Genomic DNA, 24,495 nt, shown 5'->3' with positions numbered 1-24,495 from the left:
TCCTTTCTTGCCCCTGTTGTCCCCCAAACCCTCCTGCTCCCCCCGAATGCCACTTTCTGGCCCAAACCGCCCTCCTACACCTCCTTATGACCCTCAACCAGCTCTTTCTTGCCTCTCCCTGCCCCCCCGACCCTCTCTGCTCCCTTGAATACCTTTCCTGCCCTGCTTCTGTTCCCCAACGCTCCCTTCTTGCCTCTTCCTGCCCTTTTCCTGCCCAAATTGCCCTCCACCCCCCCAGCTTCCCCCAATCCCCCTTTTCTTGCCCCTAACTCCACCCCCCAACCCCCATCGCTCTCCTACAACCCCTCTCCAGGACCCCAAGACCTTCCCACACCCCACAAGACCCTACTCGTCTGCCCCAGACCCTCCTCCGCCGTCCCCGAGGCCACCCCGCGCCGCGCCGGGCTCTCGGCTCCTTCGCCAGCCAGGACTGGGCCCAAGCCGCGGCCTTTCCTAGCGGCGGCGGCCGGGCTGGGGAAGGGCGGCGCGAGCGGAGCGAGCGGGCGAGGCCGAGGCGGCGCAGGCCGCAGCGCCGCACAGTCCTCCGGCAACCTCCGAACCCTTCGGCAATCTACGGCTACTTCCGGAAGGACCTCGTCACTCCCCAGTCCCTTCGGTAATGTCCGATAGCTTCCGGCTACGCTTCGGCATTCTCCGGCTTCTCCCGTCCTCTCTTCGGTCGTCTCCGGCAGTGCTCCGCGCTCGGCCCTTCGGGGCGGCGCCTTCCTGCACGCCGCCTCATGAATTATTCACGAGCCAGCCCCACGGCCACGGGGGGAGCACCGGCGCCAGGTTCCCCGGGAAAACTCCCTCCCCCGCTCCATCTCGTCTCCTCTCCCCACTCCTCCCAGGGGGCGGTAACGAGACCCCTGCCCGCTCCCCTTCGCACCGCCTCTATCCCGGCATCCCTCGCACCCCTCACTCACCCCCGTCCTCTCTGCGCCTCTTGGTCTGCTCCGCCCGCGCCGTCTCCCGCCCCGCGCCGGGCCCGAGGCTATATAAGGGGGGGCCAGCAAGGCTCGGCGCTCAGTGCGCTGGGGAGCGCGGAGCGGCCGGGTTTGTGGGGGCGGTGCTCCGGCCGGGCTGGGAGCCGAAGGGGAGGCTTTATTACCGGCCGGATGCTGTGGAGTGACTAGAAAATGTGTTTCTGAAGCGAGCGGCGGTGGCTTTGGACCATTTTGAAACGGATATTTAAATTCTTTTCCTCTGATTCCTTGTGAGTTGCTGAGGCGGCGCCAGGCCGCGTCCCGCCCGGCGCCATGCACGGGGGGCCGCCTTCGGGCGACAGCGCCTGCCCCTTGCGCACCATCAAACGAGTCCAGTTCGGCATCCTCAGCCCCGATGAAATGGTACCGGGGGCGGGGGGCGGTCAGAGGGAAAGGGGCTGGTGGGGAAAGAAGGGAAAGCGGCGGCGGGAAATGGCGCCGGGGCACCGGGCGGGGGTCATAGAGAGGCCCCGGGGAATGGAGGGCTGTTGGAGCGCCCCCAAGAGGCTGGGGACGCCACTGGTGGGTGGGGAGAGGGTTTTGGGGTGCCCTGGAAGGGAGCTTGGGGTCTCTGGAAGTAGGCCGGCTGCTACTAGTTGCGGTCTTTAGGATGCCCTGCAGGCCTCTGGAAGGGGTCTTGGGGTCCCTGGAAGCAGCCAGGCTGCTTCTGGTTGCAATTTGATCCTCCTTAGGGTGTCCAGGAGGCCTCTGGAAGGGCTCTTGGGGGGTCTCCGTATGTGGTCAGGTTGCTTCAGGAGGGGAATTGAGGTCCCTGGGTGCTCTGGGATGTCCTGGAAGGGTTTTGTCCTAGAGTGGTCTCGGGGGGTCCTGTAAGCGGCCAGGCTGCTTCTGGAGGGGGTTTGAGGTTCCATAGGGTGCCCGGGAAGCCTTGGAGGGGTTTTGGGGTCCCTGGAAGTGTCTTGGGGTGCCTTGGTGGAGCTTTGGTGTCTCTGGGGAGAGGTCACCTGGGGGGGCCCTCATCTCTGAGGGGCTTGTGGGGGGTCTCTACTTGCCTAAGCTTCCCCTCATCCCCTTTTCTTTTCTACACCCCTCTCCCCCACCCCCAGAAACGTATGTCAGTGACCGAGGGGGGCATCAAATATCCAGAGACCACCGAGGGGGGGCGCCCCAAACTCGGGGGGCTCATGGACCCCCGGCAGGGAGTCATCGAGAGGACAGGGCGCTGTCAGACCTGTGCTGGTGAGACCCCCAAACCTTTCCTCTCTGCCCGAGACCCTCAAATCCTCCTCCTTGAGACCCCCAAACCTCACCCCCTAAAACATTCCCTTCTTGAGGCCTCCAAACCCCTGTGAACGTCCCTACCCAGACCCCACATGGACCCTCTGACCATACCACCTCCCCAAGCCCCTATGGGGGTTCCTCTGGGTATCTTTTTGTGGGAGTGGCTCTCCTTTTTGAGGGGGAGGGAAGTGGACCCCCAGCACCCCCATTTCCTTCACTTGCACCTCACAATGCTTCAAGGGGGGGCTCCCTCTTTGTGGAAGGGGTCTCCCATTTTTAGGAGGCTCCCCCTTTATTTGGGCTTCCTTGTTTTGGGGGCCTCCCCATTTTCTGAAGGCTCCCTTTCTGGGGTGGGGGGGGAGGGAGGTGGACCCCCCAGCACCCCCATTCCCCCTCACTTCCATCTCCTGATGCTTTTGGTGGCTTCTTCCCCAAAGCCCCTCCAAACCTCCCTAAAATATTGGGGTGTTCCCCCCAGGGAACATGACGGAGTGCCCAGGCCACTTTGGGCACATCGAGCTGGCCAAGCCTGTTTTCCATGTGGGCTTCCTGGGCAAGACCATGAAGATCCTGCGTTGTGTCTGCTTCTTCTGCTCCAAGCTGCTGGTGGACTCGGTGAGGAACCCCTAGAGACACTGCCAAGGGTGCAGCACATTCCCACAAAAATGAAGTGTGTGGGGGAGGGGGGGATAGATCTAGGCTGGTTGGGACTTTTGGTGGTACCCTGGAGCTCTTTCATGGCACCTTAGAGCCTTCTGGTGGCATCTGAAAGCCCTTTGGAGGCACCATCTCCTCTGCCTCATGTTGAGGTGGATCTCAGGAGGATCTGCCCCAGCTTCCCAGCTGGGCACTGGGAGGAGTCTAGGCCTTCCTGGGATGGTAGGAGGTGGCACCAATAGGAGGCTAATGTGGATTTGGCACCTGCTGCGTGGTTCTTGGAGTTCTGGAGATGTTGAAAGACCATGGATCAAACCATGGTGTGCCCCAACAAAGCTTTTGAGACCCCAAAATGGCTCCTTGAGACCCTTGAAGAACCTCTTGAGACTCCAAAACACCACCTTGAGGTCCCCAAAGAGGCTCTTGAGACCCATAACGTCTTGAGTCCCTCAAAAGCCTCTTTGAGGTCCCCAAAGAACGGCTTGAGATCCTTAAAAACTTCTTTGAGGTCCTTCAAAAATCTCCTGAGACCTCAAAACAGTATCTTGATATCCTCAAAGAACATCTTGAGACCCTGTAACACTTCCTTGTGACCCTCAAAAACCTATTGAGGTCCCTTGCAAATCTCTTGAGACCTCAAAACAGCTCCTTGAGATCCTCAGAACTGTCTTGGAGATTCTTAAAGAGCCTCTTTGAGACCTTTAAAGACCCCAGCCCAACCTGGTGTCCCTCTCTGTGTGTTGGAGCAGAACAACCCCAAGATCAAGGACATCCTGGGCAAGTCCAAGGGGCAGCCCAAGAAGCGCCTGACCCACGTCTACGACCTGTGCAAGGGGAAGAACATCTGTGAGGGGGGTGAGGAGATGGACCACAAGTTTGGGGTGGAGCAGCCTGAGGGGGACGAGGACCTCACCAAAGAGAAGGTGGGGACCTGCCTGCACCCCCCCAGAGCCCTCTGCTGGGCCCCAGAAATTCCACCCCGGGCTGACGAATCCCTCCCTTGGAGCTTCAAATCTATGTCCTGGAGCTCCTTAGCCATGTCCTGGGTCTCCAAATCCCACCCTTGGAGCTCCCAATACATGTCCTGGGCCACCAAATCCAACCTTTGGAGCTCTAAATCCATGTCCTAGACCACCAACTCCCACCCCCTGGAGCTCCAAACCCATGTCCTGGGCCACCAGATCCACCCCCTGGAGCTCCAAACCCATGTCCTGGGCCACCAGACCCACCCCCTGGAGCTCCAAACCCATGTCCTGGGCCATCAGATCCACCCTCTGGAGCTCCAAACCCATGTCCTGGGCCACCAGATCCACCCCCTGGAGCTCCAAACCCATGTCCTGGGCCACCAGATCCACCCCCTGGAGCTCCAAACCCATGTCCTGGGCCATCAGATCCACCCCCTGGAGCTCCAAACCCATGTCCTGGGCCATCAGATCCACCCCTGGGAGCTCCAGATTCACCCCCTGGGCCACCAGGTCCACCCTTGGGTCCCCAAATCCACCTCCAGGGCCCCAAAATCCTACCTGTGGACTCCTCTTGGTCTCGTGTCCTCTTTATCGCCCCAATAATGCTCCTTTCAACATCTCTTAATGCCCCTAACTCTCCTTTAACTCCCCTTAACGCTTTCATCTCCCCTTTTACACCCCGTTGATGCCCCTGTGACTCCTTTAACGCTCCCGGCTCCCCTGTAGCTCTCTCCTGACGGCCTTGGCTCCCGTTTAACGCCCCTTTGCCACCCCTGTAGCCCCTCGCGCCTCCCTCTTGCACCCCTTTTGCCGCCCCCTAAGCTGTGTGCCCCGGCGCAGGGCCACGGGGGCTGCGGGCGGTACCAGCCGCGGATCCGGCGCTCGGGGCTGGAGCTGTACGCCGAGTGGAAGCACGTCAACGAGGACTCGCAGGAGAAGAAGATCCTGCTGAGCCCCGAGCGGGTGCACGAGATCTTCAAGCGCATCTCGGACGAGGAGTGCTTCGTGCTGGGCATGGACCCCAAGTTCGCCCGGCCCGAGTGGATGGTCTGCACCGTGCTGCCCGTGCCCCCCCTCTCCGTCCGCCCTGCCGTCGTCATGCAGGGCTCGGCTCGCAACCAGGTGTGCTGCTGGCCTGTCCCTGGGGGAGCCTGGGGCCTGAGGGAGGGGGGGTTAGAGCCCTGGAGAAACGTTTGGGAGGCCGGAAGGGGGTTTTGGGGTGATACTGAGTGATACTGAGGGTCTCAAGAGTGATACTGGGTGGCCTTGAAGGGGTTTTGGGGCGATACTGGGGGCCTCAGGGTGACACTGGGGAACCCTGAAGGGGCTTTGGGTGGTATCAAGGTCCTCGGGGTGATATTGGGGGCCCTGATGGATTTTGGGGTGGTATCGAGGTTCTCAGGGCGATATTGGGGGCCATGAAGAGGTTTTGTGGTGGTGTTGAGGCCCTCAAGGCGATACTGGGGGCCCTGGGGAGGTTTTGGGGATGGGACTGATAGAGCTGAAGGGGTTTTGGGGTGATATTGAGGTCCTTAGGGTGATACTTGGGGCCCTGAGGGGGTTTTGGGATGGCATTGTGGGGCCTGAAGGTGTTTTGGGCTGATACTGGGGTCACTGATAGGGCTTTGGGGATTATATTGGGGTACCTGAGGGGGTTTTGGGGTGATACTGGGGTTTTCGAGGTGTTCTTATGGCACCATCAAGGTCCCTCCCTTGCTGTTGGGGTCCCTCCATCACCCTCAGGATCCCTTTGCTCAACTCTGGCCTCCCTTTGGTTAACCTTGGGGTCCTTGGGTGAGCTAGGGGGTGCCCCCCTGAATGTTGGGGTGCTCCCCCCAGGACGACCTGACCCATAAGCTGGCTGACATCGTGAAGATCAACAACCAGCTGCGGCGCAATGAGCAGAACGGCGCTGCCGCCCACGTCATCGCGGAGGACGTCAAGCTCCTGCAGTTCCACGTGGCCACCATGGTGGACAACGAGCTGCCAGGACTGCCCAGGGTCAGCAGCGCAGCCGGGAGGGCGGGGGGTGGGCAGGGGATGGGCAGGGGATAGGTATGGGTAGAGGACTGAGGATAGGTGGGGGATGGGGATGGGCAGAGGATGAAGATGGGACAGGCAGGGGATGGGTGAGGGTCAAGGATGGGCAGAGGACCGAAGATAAATGATGGGTAGGACATGGGTAGAGGGGATCAGAGGACCAAGGGTAAGTAGGGGATGGGCATGGGGATGGGGCAAGGGACAGGCAGGGGACAGGGATGGATGGAGGATGGGCATGGGGTGGGCAGGGGACAGAGATAGGTAGGGGCTGGGCACAGGATGGGCAGGGGACAGGGTTGCTGGAAGTGAGAGCAAGGGACAGGCAGGGAGTGCAGGCAGGGGACAAGGACAAGGCAGGGGCAGACAGGGCTTGGGAGTGAGGGTTGGGGACAGGCAGGGACAAGATGCAGGCAGGGACCAAGGGTGTGGGTAGGAGGAAAGACTGCTGGGAGCTCCCAACCCCCATGGTGGAAACCAGAGACGGGACCCAGAGGAACAGCTTTGAGCCTTCTCCCTGTGACCCCAGACCTTGGGGTGGCTCTGGGGGTTCCACCTTCCCTGACCTCCCATCTTTGGGTCCCACCAGGTGATAGAGAAGTTGGGGGTCCCCTAAATGTCTTGGAATCCCTCCAAGTGCCCCCTCAAGTCCCTTGAAAGTGCCCCCAAACCATGCCAGAAAACAGAGGAGTAGCTTTGAGCCTTCTCCCAGTGACCCCAGATCTTGGGGTGGCTTTGGTGGTCCACTTTCCCCTGACCCCCTATTTCTGGGTCCCCCCAGACCCCACAGATGTTGGTGTCTCCCAAATGTCTTCTGCTCTCCAAGCCCTCTCCAAGTGCCCCCAAACAATGCTAGAAACCAGAGGCAGGACCCAGAGGAGCAGCTTCAAGCCTTCTCCCAGCAACCCCACATCTTGGGGTAGTTTGTGGGGGTTTGCCCTCCCTCACCCCCCACGTTTGGGTCTCCCCAGACCCTGTGGAAGTTGGGGATCCCCCAAACGTCTTCCCCAAGTGCCTCCAAAACCACGGCAGACCCCAGAGGCAGTACACAGAGCAGGAGCTTGTAGTCTTCTCTTGGGGTGCTTTTGGGGGGTTCGCCCTCCCTGACCCCCCCATTTCTGGGTCCCCCCCAGGCGATGCAGAAGTCGGGGCGCCCCCTGAAGTCCCTGAAGCAGCGCCTGAAGGGGAAGGAGGGCAGGGTGAGAGGCAACCTGATGGGCAAGCGGGTGGACTTCTCGGCCCGCACCGTCATCACCCCCGACCCCAACCTGGCCATCGACCAGGTGGGCGTGCCCCGCTCCATCGCCGCCAACATGACCTTCGCCGAGATCGTCACGCCCTTCAACATCGACAGGTGGGGCCTGGGGCGCGTCTGGGGGTGCCTTGGGCTGGTTCTGAGGAGCTGGGGGTCACCGCCATGGCCTGCGGTGGTGACTGGTGAGGGGTGCTGGAGGTGCTTCTGTGGGGCCTGGAGGGCCTTCGAGATGGTTTGGAGAAGGTTTGGGGACATTGAGGTGACCCAGGGTGACAAGGGGTGACCCTCCTGAACCCCAAAATGTCCCCAGGTGTCCCCACTGAACCCCAACTGTCCCCCCCCAGACTGCAGGAGCTGGTGAGGAGGGGCAACAGCCAATACCCAGGGGCCAAATACATCATCAGGGACAATGGGGACCGCATCGACCTCCGGTTCCACCCCAAGCCCAGCGACCTGCACCTCCAGATCGGCTACAAGGTGAGGGGGGGACCCCAACAGCTGCTAGGAGACCCCCAGATCTGGGCCTGGGACCCCCCTCAAATCCAGGGGAGGTAACGGTGCTCAGGTTGCTCCTTTGAGAGGGAGAAGAGGAGGTGGAAGTGTGGGGGTAAGCCTCATAATCAGGGAGGGGACCCCCCAAAAATGTGAGAGTGCCCAAATCTGGGGGTTCAGCCCCAAAATGAGGGGTTCAAAACCAAAATGTGGGGGGTTCAGACCCCAAATCTGGGGGTACAGCCTCAAAATCTGAAAAATCAGCATTGTGAGAACCCCAAGCTCAAAGGTTGGGCCCCCAAGCTGGCCCAGCTCTTGGTGAACCCCAAAAACAAGGGGTGACCCCCAAAATCTTGGGGTTCTTCAGGGACCCCAAGATTGGAAACTGGACCCCAAGATTAGAGGGTCCAGCCCCAAAAATCAGCATCATGAGTACCAAGCTCAAAGATTTGGCCTCAAATCCCTTCCGGCTCCTGGTGAACCCCAAAATTGGGGACTGAACCCCAACCTTTGAAGTTCTATGGGGACTCCAGATCCATAGAGTGACCCCAAAAAGTCTCTTCAGAGTTTCACCTTTTGGGGTTCCCCAAGAGCTGAAGCTAATTTGGGCCCTGAGTCTTGGGGGTTGGGGTCCCTGAAGAGGCTCTTTGGGGTCCCCAAAAGCTGCAGATGTTGGGATTCAGGCTCTTACTTTGGGGTCCCTGAAGAACCTGAAGATTTTGGGGAGGTCACCCTTGATTTTTGGGGTCCCCCACAGAGCTTCAGCTTTTGGGGTTCACCAAGAGCTGAGCCAATTTGAGGCCAAATCTTTGAGCTCAGGGTCCCTGAAGAGGCTCTTTGGGGGTCACTCTTTGCCTTTGGGTCCCCAGAACCTCCAGATGTTGGGGTTCAGGTTCTGATTTTGGGGTCCCTGAGGAACCCCAAGATTTTGTGGGCTCCCTGTTATTTTGGGGTCCACAAAGAGCTTCAACTTTTGGGGTTCACCAGGAGTTGACCCAAACCTTGGGCTTTGGGGTCCCTGCAGCTGTTGTGTTTTGAGGCCAAACCTTCATCTTCTGGGGGTCTGTGCTGTTTGTTTTGGAGGTCCCTTCCAATCTGGGGGTGCCCCTTGTGGGGGGTGTCAGTTTTGGAGGTGCTGACTGTGTTTTGGGGGTCCCTCCTGTGCAGGTGGAGAGGCACATGTGTGATGGGGACATCGTCATCTTCAACCGGCAGCCCACCCTGCACAAGATGTCGATGATGGGACACCGCGTGCGCATCCTGCCCTGGTCCACCTTCCGCCTCAACCTCAGGTACCCCCCGGGACCCAGGCTGCCCCCACCCTGCACCAGATGTTCGAGCAGCACCTCTGTGTCCTGCCCTGCTCCACCTTGAACCTGATCCCTCTTAAACTGTCCTTGATGACCCCAACCCCCTCTGGATGCCTTCACAACCCAACCCCCCTCTGGATGCCTTCATGTCCCAACTCAGTGACCCAACCCCCTCTAGATAGCTTCATGTCCCAACTCAGTGACCCAACCCCCTCTGGATGCCTTCACAACCCAACCCCCTCTAGATAGCTTCATGTCCCAACTCAGTGACCCAACCCCCTCTGGATGCCTTCATGACCCAACCCAGTGACCCCAACCCCCTCTGGATGCCTTCATGACCCAACCCAGTGACCCCAACCCCCTCTGGATGCCTTCATGACCCAACCCAGTGACCCCAACCCCCTCTGGATGCCTTCATGACCCAACTCAGTGACCCAACCCCCTCTGGATGCCTTCATGACCCAACCCAGTGACCCCAACCCCCTCTGGATGCCTTCATGACCCAACCCAGTGACCCCAACCCCCTCTGGATGCCTTCATGACCCAACTCTGTGACCCAACCCCCTCTGGATGCCTTCATGACCCAACCCAGTGACCCCAACCCCCTCTGGATGCCTTCATGACCCAACTCTGTGACCCAACCCCCTCTGGATGCCTTCATGACCCAACCCAGTGACCCCAACCCCCTCTGGATGCCTTCATGACCCAACTCTGTGACCCAACCCCCTCTGGATGCCTTCATGACCCAACTCTGTGACCCAACCCCCTCTGGATGCCTTCATGACCCAACTCAGTGACCCAACCCCCTCTGGATGCCTTCATGACCCAACCCAGTGACCCCAACCCCCTCTGGATGCCTTCATGACCCAACCCAGTGACCCAACCCCCTCTGGATGCCTTCATGACCCAACCCAGTGACCCCAACCCCCTCTGGATGCCTTCATGACCCAACTCAGTGACCCAACCCCCTCTGGATGCCTTCATGACCCAACCCAGTGACCCCAACCCCCTCTGGATGCCTTCATGACCCAACCCAGTGACCCCAACCCCCTCTGGATGCCTTCATGACCCAACTCTGTGACCCAACCCCCTCTGGATGCCTTCATGACCCAACCCAGTGACCCCAACCCCCTCTGGATGCCTTCATGACCCAACTCTGTGACCCAACCCCCTCTGGATGCCTTCATGACCCAACTCAGTGACCCAACCCCCTCTGGATGCCTTCATGACCCAACCCAGTGACCCCAACCCCCTCTGGATGCCTTCATGACCCAACCCAGTGACCCAACCCCCTCTGGATGCCTTCATGACCCAACCCAGTGACCCCAACCCCCTCTGGATGCCTTCATGACCCAACTCAATGACCCCAACCCCCTCTGGATGCCTTCATGACCCAACCCAGTGACCCCAACCCCCTCTGGATGCCTTCATGACCCAACTCAATGACCCCAACCCCCCTCTGGATGCCTTCACAACCCAACTCAGTGACCCCAACCCCCTCTGGATGCCTTCACAACCCAACTCAGTGACCCCAACCCCCTCTGGATGCCTTCACAACCCAACTCAGTGACCCCAACCCCCCACACAGAAGTCTCCAGAACCCCCTGGCTGACCCCCACCCTCCCTCCCCTCAGTGTCACCACCCCCTACAATGCAGACTTTGATGGGGACGAGATGAACCTGCACCTGCCCCAGAGCCTGGAGACCAGGGCAGAGATCCAGGAGCTGGCCATGGTGCCCAGGATGATTGTCACCCCCCAGTCCAACCGGCCTGTGATGGGCATCGTGCAGGACACCCTCACCGCCGTCCGCAAGTTCACCAAGCGAGACGTCTTCCTGGAGCGCGTCAGTGCCACCAGGGGGGCAGGCTGGGGCCTCCAGAACCAGGGGCCCAGGGTTTGGGGTCACAGTGAGGTTTTATGAGGTCTAGAGGAAGGTTCTTGGATCTCAGGAGGGTTTGGCGGAGCTTCAAGGGGTCATGGGAGGCATCAGGGAGGTTGGTTGGGGTGACAGGTGTGTGTGTTTATTGTGGAAGAACTTGGAGGTCCTCCTGAGGACTCCTGAGCCTGAAGCTCCTTATGGTGTCTCCATGACCACCCTGAAGGTTCTGCACTATTTTTGGACCATCCTGGAGGCCCTGGTGGTCACTTTGGCAATGTCCCCTTGCAGGGGGAAGTGATGAACCTCCTGATGTTCCTCTCTACATGGGATGGGAAGGTCCCCCAGCCGGCCATCCTCAAGCCCAGGCCCCTCTGGACAGGCAAACAGATCTTCAGCCTCATCATCCCTGGGCACATCAACTGCATCAGGACCCACAGCACCCACCCTGATGATGAGGACAGTGGTCCCTACAAGCACATCTCTCCTGGGGACACCAAGGTGGGGGCCACCACTAGGAGGGGACAACCCAGCCCCTCCTTAGAATCCTGCCAGAACCTCACTGGGTGGTGGTTTGGTGGTTCTGGCAAGGTTCTAAGGAGGGCTTGGGAGGGTTGGAGGCATCTCGGGAGGCTTTGGTGAGGTTTGGTGAGGCTGGAAGGGATCTCAGGAGGCTTTGGTGGTGTCCATCAGGTGGTGGTGGAGAACGGGGAGCTGATCATGGGCATCCTGTGCAAGAAGTCCTTGGGCACCTCAGCAGGGTCCCTGGTGCACATCTCCTACCTGGAGATGGGACATGACACCACCAGGCTCTTCTACAGCAACATCCAGACTGTCATCAACAACTGGCTGCTCATCGAGGGTAGGACACCTTCTGGTGGCACCTGGGCACCTTCTCAGAGTCCATCTTCCTGGGGTTGAGGGGACTTGGGTGGCCTTGGATGGCCTTGGACACCTCATGATGGCTCAATGGGCTTGAAGACATCTGGGGACCTTCTCAGAGTCCATCTTAGTGGAGTGGAGGAGACTTGGGTGGCCATGGAGGGGCTTGGACCTTGTTCCTGGGGGACATCATGGCCCAAGGTGTCTCCAAGAAGGTCTTGGATCTCCTTTTTGGAGCCCTCAAGGACCTCCTCATCTCCTTGGGCTGTGACCTTGGGTATCTCTTGGAGGGTCTGGAGCCCATGATCAGAAGGATGAGTTTTGGGGGTGAGGAGAACCTTGGCCCATGGTGGGGACCACCCAGAGGTGGAGAGCATCCACCTGAGCTCCAGGCTGTCCTTCTGCAGGTCACACCATTGGCATTGGGGACTCCATCGCCGATGCCAAGACCTACCAGGACATCCAGAACACCATCAAGAAGGCCAAGCAGGATGTCATTGAGGTGGGACCAGGCTCCTGGAGCTCCTCAAGCTTTGGAGGTCCTCCCAGGGGTCTTGAGGTGTCCCCAGGACCTGTTGAGGTTCTCCATGGGCTCTTGAAATGTCTCCAGGACATGTTTTGGGTGTCCATATGGACCTGTTGAGGTTCTTCAGGGGTTCTTGAGATGTCTCCAGGACATTTTATGGGGTCTTTAAGACCTGCTGAGGTTCTCCATGGGGTTCTTAAGATCTCTTCAGGCCCTTTTGAGCTCCTCCATGGAGCTCTTCAGCTGTTCTCCTGAGGTTCTTGAGGGACCCAGGTGACCTTGGGGGGGGTGGTTGTCCTCTTGTCTGGTGGCAGGTGATCGAGAAGGCTCATAACAACGAGCTGGAGCCCACCCCTGGCAACACCTTGAGGCAGACCTTTGAGAACCAGGTCAACAGGATCCTCAACGACGCCCGGGACAAGACGGGGTCCTCTGCCCAGAAGTCCCTCTCCGAGTACAACAACTTCAAGTCCATGGTGGTGTCTGGTGCCAAGGGCTCCAAGATCAACATCTCCCAGGTTTGGAGGATCTCCATCAGGTCTTCTTGAAGGACTGGGAGGGGCTTTGGGGGGCATCCAGAGGTCATCTCTGAGGGCTTGGAGGGCTCTAGGAGGGCTTGGGAGGTCACCAGGAGGTCTAAAGGAGGTTCCAAGAGGATGTCTGAGGTGTCCATCTGGGCGTGCTCCTACCCTTCCTAAGTAGTCATGATGGTGGTCCATGATGATGTTGGTCACCATGGTGAGCATCTCTCAGATACTTTGATGGCTCCTACAGTCCCTTAGGACCTTCTCTCTGGGCACCAAAGACATTTTATGAGGTCTGGGCGTTCTTCTGTCCTATCTGGACACCCCTGGTGTCCCCTCAACCTCCTCTAGGGGTTGTGGTGCAGGTGGCAAACACCTCCTGGATACTTCGATAGCTCCCTCCGGTCCCTTGGGACCTTCTCTGTGGGGACCAAAGAGGTTTTATGAGGTCTGGAGGTTCTCCAGCCCCCTTCCCCACACACATTGTGCTCCCCCGGCCCTGCCAGGTGATCGCGGTGGTGGGGCAGCAGAACGTGGAGGGCAAGCGGATCCCCTTCGGCTTCAAGCACCGCACCCTGCCGCACTTCATCAAGGACGACTACGGCCCCGAGAGCCGCGGCTTCGTCGAGAACTCCTACCTGGCCGGCCTCACGCCCACCGAGTTCTTCTTCCACGCCATGGGCGGCCGCGAGGGCCTCATCGACACCGCCGTCAAGACGGCCGAGACGGGTGGGCACCGGCCCCCGCCCCCTGCACCCCTCCCTGCAGCCCCCCTCTCGCCCCGAGAAAGTCCTCCAGGCCCACGGGGGTGACCTGGCGTCCCCGGTGCCCCCTGCCCAGGGTACATCCAGCGGCGCCTGATCAAGTCGATGGAGTCGGTGATGGTCAAGTACGACGCCACCGTCCGCAACTCCATCAACCAGGTGGTGCAGCTGCGCTACGGCGAGGACGGCCTGGCCGGGGAGAGCGTCGAGTTCCAGAACCTGGCCACCCTCAAGCCCTCCAACAAGTCCTTTGAGAAGAAGTGAGGCCCCCTCCTGACCCTCCCACCAACGAACTGGGACCAGCCCTGGGCTTGGGGGGCGGCTCCTCAGGTCCTCAAAGTTCTCCTTCCGTGACTTGGAACCCGTCTTGAGGTCCTCAAAGTCGCCTTCTGGTGATTTGGAGCCCGTCTTGGGCAGGAGAAGCTTGGAGACACCAACTTGGGTGATGTTTTGGTGTCCCCAAGCTACTCTTGACCCAACTTGGGTCATGTTTTGGTGTCCCCCAAGCTCCTACTGGCCCACCCTGAAACCCACTTAGCTGTTCCTCAAGCTTCTCCTCCTCACTTTGGGTCTTGTTTTGGTGTCCCCAAGCTCCTCCTGGCCCACTCTGAAGCCCACCTAGATGCTCCTCAAGTTTCTCCTCCTCACCTTGGTCCATGTCTTGGTGCCCCCAGGTTCAAGTTTGACTACACCAATGAGCGAGCCCTGCGCAGGACCCTGCAGGAGGAGCTGGTCAAGGAGATCCTCTCCAATGCTCACATCCAGAACGAGCTGGAGAGGGAGTTTGAGAAGATGAGAGAAGACAGAGAGGTCCTCAGGGTCATCTTCCCCACAGGGGACAGCAAGGTGACCAGCACCACCACCCCCAAAAGCTGCCACCCAGGGGACAACCCACCCAACCCCACTGAGGAGGCCTGGAAGCAGCTGGTGGCCTAGTTTTGGGGTCCCTCACCCCCATTTTGGAGGTTCCCCACACCCATCCTTGAATTCTGATCCTGGCTCTGGGGTCCCTTTTGAGGTTCTTTGCCCCTATCCTTGAGCTCCTGCCCCCATTTTGGGGTCCCTGACCCACCCTGGCCTGTGTCTTCCCCAGGTTGTCCTCCCCTGCAACCTGCTGAGGATGATCTGGAATGCTCAGAAGATTTTCCACATCAACTCCAGGCTGCCCTCAGACCTCCACCCAGTCAAGGTGGTGGAAGGTGAGTCCTGGGGGTGCTCCCCTGAGGTCAGCAGAGGCTTCTGGTGGCCTTAGGAACCTCTTGAGAAAAGGTCTTAAGGGACTTGCAGATCTCCAGGAAGGTCCTGGAGATCTTCCAGGAAGGTTTTGAAGCACCTGGAGGACCTCAACAATGCACTTGGAGGTTCTGGGGAGGGCACCTCGAAGGACCCCAATGACCCCCAGGAAGGTCCTGGAGTACTTGGGGGATGTCTAGGAAGGCTCTTGGTGGGACTTGTGGGACCTTCCATGACCTCTGAGCAGGTCCTGGGGGAATCTTGAAGGTCCCAGATGATCTCTAGGAGGCTTCTGGAGGACTTCTAGCATCTCCAAGAAGCTTCTGCTGTGTCTTGAAACCCCCTGTGAAGGATTTATGGCACCTGAGGTCTTCTCTGGAGGTCATTATGGACCTTGAGGTTCTCCAAGAAGTTTCTGCTGGTTCTTGAAGCCACTTGTGAAGGATTTATAGCACCTCAGGTCCTCTCTGGGGTTTATTATGGACCTTTAGGACCTCCAAGAAGGTTCTGCTGGTACTTGAGGCCCTCTCTGGAGGTCGTTAGGGACCCGGAGGCCCTCTCTGGAGGTCGTTAGGGACCCGGAGGCCCTCTCTGGAGGTCCTTAGGGACCCGGAGGCCCTCCAAGAAGATTCTCCTGGTTCTCGAGGCCCCGTGTGAAGGATTTACATCACCTCAGGTCCTCTCTGGAGGTCATTACGACCCTTGAGGACCCTGAGGGACCCCTTGTGACCCCCCTGTGTGTGCCTGCAGGGGTGAAGGAGCTGAGCAGGAAGCTGGTGATCGTCAATGGGGATGACCCCCTGAGCAGGCAGGCCCAGGAGAATGCGACTCTGCTCTTCAACATCCACCTCAGGTCCACCCTCTGCAGCCGGCGCATGGTGGAGGAGTTCCGGCTCAGTGGGGAAGCCTTTGACTGGCTGCTGGGGGAGATCGAGTCCAAGTTTAACCAGGCCATTGTGAGTGGGGGGCTAGGGGGGCCTGAGGGGCTGCTGGAGGCAAGAGGAGGGCCTGGGGGGGGTGTTGCTGGGGGAGATGGAGTCCCAAGTTCAACAAGGCCATTGTGAGTTGAGGGCGCTGGGGGCCCTGCTGGGGGCTTCAGGCTCTGCTCTGAGGGCTTCAGGACCAACTTGAGGCCATTTGTGCTCCAGCCCTGCACTCTGTTCTCCAGCCTCAAGCTTCTCTTGGAGCCACATCTGGGATAGTTTTGGGTCCAGCTTTGTTGTGGCTTTGGGACTTCCAGGGAGACAGTGGGAATGGCTCTGGGGGCTTGAGGAGCAACTTGTGGCCATTTCTGCTCCAGCATCAAGCTTCTCTTGGAGCCACGTCTTAGGAGGGCTTTGGGCTTTGCAGCAGCTCCTGGGGTGGTGCTGAGCTGCTGCTGCTACCTCTCTGCCCCTTGCAGGCCCACCCCGGGGAGATGGTCGGGGCGCTGGCGGCGCAGTCCCTGGGGGAGCCTGCCACCCAGATGACTCTCAACACCTTCCACTACGCCGGGGTCTCGGCCAAGAACGTCACCCTGGGGGTGCCTCGCCTCAAGGAGCTCATCAACATCTCCAAGAAGCCCAAGACTCCCTCCCTGACCGTCTTCCTGCTGGGCCAGAGTGCCCGCGACGCCGAGAGGGCCAAGGTGGGCACCTGGGCTGGCACCTCCCGCCCACCGGCTGCCTCCATAGGCTCTGGGTGACCCTTCTGGGGTCTTTGGCTTCTCTTTTTTGGAGGTGGCTCTGTGGTGGCCTCCCTGGGTTTTTCTTCCTGTGCTGGTGGTCCCCATGGTGGTGGTCCCTGTGGCTTTGTCTTCCTGTGGTGCCACCACCACTCCCTTCCCCCACATCCACTCCCCTCAGATGCCACCACCCTCCATCCCATGCCCTCCTCCATCCCAATTGCCCCCTTAGCTGCCACCACCACCCACCCCCACCTCCTCCACCCCAAACCCCTCTTAGATGCCTTCACCCCCATGTCCTCTGCCCCAGCCCCCTTCCCCTCGCTCTGACCCCATCCCCGCCCCTCCAGGACATCCTGTGCCGGCTGGAGCACACCACGCTGCGGAAGGTGACGGCCAACACCGCCATCTACTACGACCCCAACCCCCAGAGCACAGTGGTGGCCGAGGACCAGGAGTGGGTCAATGTCTACTACGAGATGCCAGACTTCGACGTCAGCCGCATCTCGCCCTGGCTGCTGCGCGTTGAGCTCGACCGCAAGCACATGACCGACCGCAAGCTCACCATGGAGCAGATCGCGGAGAAGATCAACGCCGGTGGGCACCGCGGCGGCTTCAGCGGGGTGGCAGGGGGTCTGAGCGGGGCTTGAGGAGGTTCTGGAAGGTTTGAGGGCATCTGTGGAGGTTTGAGGGAGTCTTAAGGGGTGCTTGAGGTTGTCCAAGCATATGACTCACTGCAAGCTCACCCTGGCTCACTGGAGAGGTCCCAGGTGACTGACACTGGCCAAGGTGGTCCCCATCCACAAGCAGGGTCGGATGGAGGAGCCTGGAAACTCCAGGCCTGGCAGCCTGGCCTCAGTGCCAGGGAAAGTGACGGAGCAGATTATCCTGGGGGCAATAACTGCACCTGAAGGATGGCCAAGGGCTCAGGTCCAGCCAACATGGATTTAGGAAGGGCAGGTCCTGCCTCTCCAACCTGATCTCCTTCTATGCCCAGGTGACTGCCTGGTGGATGTGGGGCAGGCTGTGGATGTAGTCTGCCTGGACTTCAGCAAGGCCTTTGACACCGTCCCCCACAGTAAACTGCTGGCTAAGCTGTCAGCCCCTGGCTGGGACAGCAGCACTCTGAGCTGGGTTAGGAACTGGCTGGAGGCTGAGCCCAGAGAGTGGTGGTGAATGGTGCCACAGCCAGCTGGCAGCCAGGCACCAGTGGTGTGCCCCAGGGATCAGTGCTGGGCCCCATCCTCTTTAACATCTTCATTGATGATCTGGATGAGGGGGTTGAGTCAGTCATCAGCAAGTTTGCAGATGACACCAAGCTGGGAGCAGGAGTTGGTCAGTTAGAGGGTAGAAAGGCTCTGCAGAGGGACCTTGACCGACTGGAGAGATGGGCAGAGGCCAACAGGATGGCATTCAACAAATCCAAATGCCAGGTGCTGCACTTTGGCCACAGTAACCCCATGCAGAGCTACAGGCTGGGGGCAGAGTGGCTGAGAGCTGCCAAACAGAGAGGGACCTGGGGGTGCTGATTGACAGCCGCCTAAACATGAGCCAGCAGTGTGCCCAGGTGGCCAAGAGGGCCAATGGCATCCTGGCCTGTATTAGGAATAGTGTGGCCAGCAGGAGCAGGGAGGTCATTGTGCCCCTGTACTCTGCATTGGTTAGGCTGCACCTTGAGTCCTGTGTCCAGTTCCGGGCCCCTCAGTTTAAGAAGGACATTGAGACACTTGAAGGTGTCCAGAGAAGGGCAACAAGGCTGGGGAGAGGCCTTGAGCACAGCCCTGTGAGGAGAGGCTGAGGGAGCTGGGGTTGCTTAGCCTGCAGGAGAGAAGGGTCAGAGGTGACCTCATTGCCCTCTACAACTACCTGAAAGGAGGTTGTAGACAGGAGGGGGTTGGTCTCTTGTCCCAGGCAACCAGAACAAGAGGACACAGTCTCAAGCTGTGCCAGGGGAGGTTTAGACTTGAGGTGAGGAGAAAGTTCTTCACTGAGCGACTCGTTCGTCATTGGGATGTGCTGCCCAGGGAGGTGGTGGAGTCACCATCCCTGGAGGTGTTCAGGAAGGGATTGGATGTGGCACTTGGTGCCATGGTCTGGTTGTGAGGTCTGTTGGGACAGGTTGGACTTGATGATCCTTGGGGTCTCTTCCAACCTTGGTTATACTGTGATACTGTGATACTGGACAGGTGGCAGAGAAGATCAGCGCTGGTGGGCATGGGGCTGGCTTGGAGGGGGTCTAAGGGACGTTTGAAGGGGTTGCAGAAGGTTTGAGGCTATCTAAGGAGGGTTTGAGGCTATCTAAGAAGGGTTCAGGGAGGTTGTGGAAGGTTTGGGGACATCTAAGGTAGGGTTGAGAGAGTTTTAGGGGAGTTGGGGGAAGGGTTAGGGTAACTAAGGAGGGTTTGGGGGGGGTACCTAAGAGGGGGTTGAGGGTATCTAAGGGGGGAGCTAAGGGCATCTGAAGGTACTTGGAAAGCATCTCAGAGGACTCTGAAGGCTCTTGGCTGAACCTTGAGGACACCTGAGGGGGACTTGGAAATACTCTGAGTTTTGAGGGCATCTTAGATGGCTTTGGTGGTTACTTGCTGACCATGGGTGGGCTGTGTGGTGGGGAGGTGCCCAGGGGTGCCCATGCCCACCCTCCCACCCCTCCCACCCAAGGCTTTGGAGATGACCTCAACTGCATCTTCAATGACGACAACGCCGAGAAGCTGGTGCTGAGGATCCGCATCATGAACAGCGATGAGAACAAGATGCAGGAGGTGGGCACCCAGGGGGCCCTGGGTGTGGGGGTGATGTCACCTTCCCCCCCCGGGTTGTCCTCACTTTCTGGGTTGTCCCCAGGAGGAGGAGGTGGTGGACAAGATGGATGACGACGTCTTTCTGCGCTGCATCGAGTCCAACATGCTGACCGACATGACCCTGCAGGGCATCGAGCAGATCAGCAAGGTGGGCACCCAGGGGTGGACATGGAGCCTGGGGCACCTTGAAGAGATCCCGGGTAACCTTGAGGAGCACTTGAAAGTTCTCCACAGAGAGCTTTAGATGGTCCAGGACGGCCACAGCGATGCCTAAGAAGGTCCATGGCTGCCAGGAGGAGCTCTTGGTGGACCCTGAGGAGCACCTGGATGTTTTCCATGGAGCCCCTTAGGTGGCCCAGAATGCTCCTGAGATCTCTGAAGCCCCATTGGAAGGTCCATAGCTACCTGGGGGTGTCCCTACTGACCTTTGAGGAGCACCCATGGGTGCCAGAGCTCTTGGTGGACCCTGAGAAACACTTGGGGAACCTTGAGGAGCATCTGGAAGTTCTTCTTGGAGCCCCTTAGGTGTCCTAGGATGAGATCCCTGCAGCCTCATTGGAAGGTCCATGGCTACCTGAGGGGTGTCCCCAGTGCCCCCTGGTAGGGGTCCCTCATGCCCTGGTGCTCTGTGCCCCCCCAGGTCTACATGCACTTGCCTCAGACAGACAACAAGAAGAAGATCATCATCACTGAGGACGGAGAGTTCAAGGCCCTGCAGGAGTGGATTCTGGAGACCGATGGTGTCAGCCTGATGAGGGTCCTGAGCGAGAAGGATGTGGACCCTGTCAGGACCACCTCCAATGACATCGTGGAGATCTTCACTGTCAGTTGGGGACCTGCCGGGGTGGGACATGAGGTTGGGGGTGGAGGGCACGGACTTCTGAGTCCCTGGGTCGGTGGCTTCTCGACCGGCTGGCTCTATGGGTAGCTTCTTGACCACCGGGTCCCAGGGGGGTGGTCTCCCAGCCGCTGGTGCCTCCCGGCCCGCCGGCGCCCCCCGGTGCCGACCTGTCTGCCGTGTCGCTGCCACAGGTGCTGGGCATCGAGGCGGTGCGGAAGGCGCTGGAGCGGGAGCTCTACCACGTCATCTCCTTCGACGGCTCCTACGTCAACTACCGGCACCTGGCGCTGCTCTGCGACACCATGACCTGCCGCGGGCACCTCATGGCCATCACCCGCCACGGCGTCAACCGCCAGGACACCGGGCCCCTCATGAAGTGCTCCTTCGAGGAGACGGTGGGCACGGGCTGGGCACAGGTGGTGGGCGCGGGGCGGGCGTCCGGGACGCCGGGCCCCTGGTGCAGTGCTCCTTCGAGGAGGGGGGGGTGGGGGGTGGGTGGTGGTCTTGGGGCTGGGGGCGACCTTGGATCGTTGGTGCCCGCGGTGATGTCGGTGCCTGTGGCACCTTCGCCTCTGTGGCTTCCTTCTCGCCTCCTCCCTCAGAAGCCTTTGCTGCGCAGGTGCCCAACCCCCTTGAACCCTTTCCTTCCTTTCCCCCCTCCCCTCTGGGGTGCCCCCTGCAGGTGGATGTGCTGATGGAGGCAGCAGCCCATGGGGAGAGCGACCCCATGAAGGGGGTGTCGGAGAACATCATGCTGGGGCAGCTGGCGCCGGCAGGCACCGGCTGCTTCGACCTGCTGCTGGATGCTGAGAAGTGCAAGCATGGCATGGAGATCCCCAGCGCCCTGCCTGGCCTCGGCGTTGGGGGACGTGAGTCTGGGGGTGCCTGCTGGGGGGCATCAGTAGGAGGGAGCACAGGGTTTGGGGGGCACCCCCCCAAGGAGCCCTGCTGGGGCACAGCAGGAGGGTTGTGGCTTGAGGAACGTCGGTGGCATCGGCGTGGGCTTCATGGCAACCGCCCAGCTGGGTCCTTCTTGGGGGCCTTGTGGTAGGAGGGCACCCAGATGTTGGGGTCCCCCAGATGTTGGGGTCCCCCAAGGACCTGGGCTTCCATGGGGGAGGAGGGTTAGGGGGGAACACCATAGGGGTTGTGGCTTGAGGAATCTCAACACCATTGCTGTGAGGCCACCACCCCAAGGTCCCCCCAGGTCCCTCTAACATCTGCCCCTCATTTTTGTGTCCCCCAGCCACAGGGATGTTCTTTGGCTCTGCCCCCAGCCCCATGGGGGGCCTGTCCCCAGCCATGACCCCCTGGAACCAAGGAGCCACTCCTGCCTATGGGGCCTGGTCTCCCAGTGTGGGTGAGTACTGGGAGCACTGGGAGGGGCATGGGGGTGAATTCTGGGGGGCTGAGGGGGGTTGGGGGCCACTGGGGTGGTTTGGGAGGCACATTGGGAGTCTGGGGGCAGTTTGGGGGGGCTGTTGAAATCTTGGGGGCTACTTTGGGGTCCCAGGGCAGGGGGAAGACAGTTTTGATACCCTGGGGGTAATTAGTGGGAGAGAGAAGGGGATAACTGGGGGGGGGCAATTGTGCATCCTCTCCATCCCCTCCCTTTCTCTGTTGCCCCCCAGGCAGCGGCATGACCCCGGGGGGTGCAGGGTTCTCCCCCAGTGCTGCCTCTGATGCTTCCGGCTTCAGCCCAGGCTACTCCCCGGCCTGGTCCCCGACCCCAGGCTCTCCCGGCTCCCCTGGGCCCTCCAGCCCCTACATCCCCTCCCCTGGTGAGTATCTGCCCCCTGACCCCCCAGGGAGCTGCAGAATACCCCCTGACCCCCCAAGGAGCTGCAGAATACCCCCTGACCCCCCAGGGAGCTGCAGAATACCCCCTGACCCCCCAAGGAGCTGCAGAATACCCCCTGACCCCCCAAGGACCTGCAGAATACCCCCTGACCCCCCAGGGAGCTGCAGAATACCCCCTGACCCCCCAAGGACCTGCAGAATACCCCCTGACCCCCCAAGGACCTGCAGAATACCCCCTGACCCCCCAAGGAGCTGCAGAATACCCCCTGACCCCCCAAGGAGCTGCAGAATACCCCCTGACCCCCCAAGGAGCTGCAGAATACCCCCTGACCCCCCAGGGAGCTGCAGAATACCCCCTGACCCCCCAGGGAGCTGCAGGTTACCTCCCTGCACGCTGGAATGTTGCCAGATGCTGAGCTGCAGCCCAGAGCCTCTCCTGCGGCCACAGCAGCTTGCAGCAACCTTCTGACACCCCCAACGGCACCAGTGCTGCACAGCAGCCCTGCACCACCTTGTAACACCCCCAGCAGCCCTGCACCACCTTGTAACACCCCCAGCAGCCCTGCACCACCTTGTAACATCGCCCCCTAACAGTACTGCAACACCTCTACAACACCTAATATCTGCCCCCAGCACCCCAAAACATTCCTACAGCAGCTCTACAAAACCTCCTAACAGCCCCCAGTACCCTGGGATAGCCCTGCACCACCTCTGCTCCACCTTGTAACTGATCTCAGCACCCCACACCAGCACTGCAGCGGCTGTACACCTAGTAACAGACCCCAACACCCTTTCTATGCCCTACAACATGCCCAAATGCCTTGCAACACCCTGCAACAGCACTAGAAGGCCTCAAACCACCACAACTGCCCCAAGCACCCCATAACTCCTCACCTCACCCTTCCTGCACACCCTAACAGCCCAGCAACACCCCAAACCCCCTCACAACAGCCTTCCAACACCCTGCAACAGCCCTAAAAGGGCTCAAACCACCCCACAACAGCTTGGAACAGGCCTCCAACAGCCCAACACCAGCCCTGAACACCCCCAGCAGCCCTACAACACCCTGGAACACCTCACAGCACCCTTCTACCACCCTGTAACAGCCCCTGACACCTCTGCAACATCTCAAAAGCTCTCTCAATACCCCATCACAGCCCCCCAGCACCCCATACCTGTCCTGGCCCCCTTCTCATTGCTCTCTCTCCCCACAGGTGGAGCCATGTCACCCAGCTACAGCCCGACCTCCCCTGCCTACGAGCCGCGCTCCCCTGGGGGCTACACCCCACAGAGCCCCAGCTACAGCCCCACCTCCCCCAGCTACAGCCCCACCTCCCCCAGCTACAGCCCTACCAGCCCCAACTACAGCCCCACCTCTCCCAGCTACAGCCCAACTTCTCCCAGCTACAGCCCCACATCTCCCAGCTACAGCCCCACCTCTCCCAGCTACAGCCCCACCTCTCCCAGCTACAGCCCCACCTCCCCCAGCTACAGCCCAACTTCTCCCAGCTACAGCCCAACTTCTCCCAGCTACAGTCCCACCTCCCCCAGCTATAGCCCCACCTCCCCCAGCTATAGCCCCACATCTCCCAGCTACAGCCCCACATCTCCCAGCTACAGCCCCACCTCCCCCAGCTACAGCCCCACATCTCCCAGCTACAGCCCCACCAGCCCCAGCTACAGCCCCACCAGCCCCAACTACAGTCCTACCAGCCCCAACTACACACCTACCTCCCCCAGCTACAGCCCCACCTCCCCCAGCTACAGCCCCACCAGCCCAAACTATACCCCTACTAGTCCCAACTACAGCCCCACCTCGCCCAGCTACAGCCCCACCTCGCCCAGCTACAGCCCCACCTCCCCCAGCTACTCTCCCTCCAGCCCCCGCTACACCCCGCAGTCTCCCACCTACACCCCCAGCAGCCCCAGCTACAGCCCCAGCAGCCCCAGCTACAGCCCCACCTCCCCCAAGTACACCCCCACCAGCCCCAGCTACAGCCCTAGCTCCCCAGAGTACACCCCTACCTCCCCCAAGTACAGCCCCACCAGCCCCAAATACAGCCCCACCAGTCCCAAGTACAGCCCCACCAGCCCCACCTACAGCCCCACCACCCCCAAGTACAGCCCTACCAGCCCCACCTACAGCCCCACCTCCCCAGTCTACACCCCCACCAGCCCCAAGTACAGCCCCACCAGCCCCACCTACAGCCCCACCAGCCCCAAGTACAGCCCCACCAGCCCCACCTACAGCCCCACCAGCCCCAAGGGCTCCACCTACAGCCCCACCAGCCCAGGCTACAGCCCCACCAGCCCCACCTACAGCCTCACCAGCCCTGCCATCAGCCCCGACGACAGCGACGAGGACAACTGAGGGGGGCCAAGGGGAGACCCCCCAGGGCCAGGCTGTGGGGGTGACCCCCAGCTCGGGTGGCAGCTCCTCAGGTCGTGGAGTGAGCCCCAGGTTGGGGGGTGACAACTTACGGGGGGGTTAAGGGGGGGCGTGCTGAACTTGGGGGTCAGCCCAAAGGTAGGTGTCACCATCCCCTAGAGTCAAGGAGTGCCCCCCAACTTGGGGAGAGGTGACCCCCAAATTGTCACCTCCTCAGGGAGTGACCCCCAAGTTTGGGGGGGTGACACCT

The 24,495-nt window shown here is 60.3% G+C and overlaps 1 protein-coding gene across 1 annotated transcript; it reads left to right on the top strand.

The window, feature by feature from the left end:
- The first annotated feature begins 1,156 nt into the window (after window positions 1-1,156).
- POLR2A (RNA polymerase II subunit A) lies at window positions 1,157-24,420 on the top strand. The gene is made up of 29 exons (XM_054172956.1): window positions 1,157-1,349; window positions 2,054-2,186; window positions 2,707-2,843; window positions 3,635-3,808; window positions 4,691-4,972; window positions 5,690-5,851; window positions 7,021-7,241; window positions 7,487-7,619; window positions 8,802-8,926; window positions 10,579-10,789; window positions 11,114-11,323; window positions 11,516-11,684; window positions 12,112-12,206; window positions 12,545-12,748; window positions 13,261-13,483; window positions 13,595-13,778; window positions 14,193-14,364; window positions 14,612-14,717; window positions 15,502-15,707; window positions 16,154-16,378; window positions 16,765-17,011; window positions 19,076-19,176; window positions 19,259-19,363; window positions 19,856-20,038; window positions 20,248-20,451; window positions 20,739-20,925; window positions 21,303-21,416; window positions 21,688-21,837; window positions 23,071-24,420. Exons 1-29 carry the CDS (start codon window positions 1,260-1,262, stop codon window positions 24,225-24,227), a joined length of 5,910 nt encoding a protein of 1,969 aa, XP_054028931.1. The 5' UTR covers window positions 1,157-1,259; the 3' UTR covers window positions 24,228-24,420.
- The last annotated feature ends 75 nt before the right edge of the window (window positions 24,421-24,495 follow it).

Source organism: Dryobates pubescens, chromosome 25 (assembly GCF_014839835.1).
Source record: "Dryobates pubescens isolate bDryPub1 chromosome 25, bDryPub1.pri, whole genome shotgun sequence".
Classification (NCBI taxonomy): domain Eukaryota; kingdom Metazoa; phylum Chordata; class Aves; order Piciformes; family Picidae; genus Dryobates; species Dryobates pubescens.
This window is presented reverse-complemented; position numbering and strand designations above follow the sequence as displayed.

What these genes read in the sequence shown, in the direction of transcription:
- POLR2A (XM_054172956.1), top strand. Translation starts at nt 1,260, where the DNA reads ATGCACGGGGGGCCGCCTTCGGGCGACAGCGCCTGCCCCTTGCGCACC. An exon ending in GCATCGAGCAGATCAGCAAG is followed by an intron (nt 19,364 to 19,855) that starts GTGGGCACCCAG and finishes GTGCCCCCCCAG; the next exon opens with GTCTACATGCACTTGCCTCA. An exon ending in TGGCCTCGGCGTTGGGGGAC is followed by an intron (nt 20,926 to 21,302) that starts GTGAGTCTGGGG and finishes TGTGTCCCCCAG; the next exon opens with CCACAGGGATGTTCTTTGGC.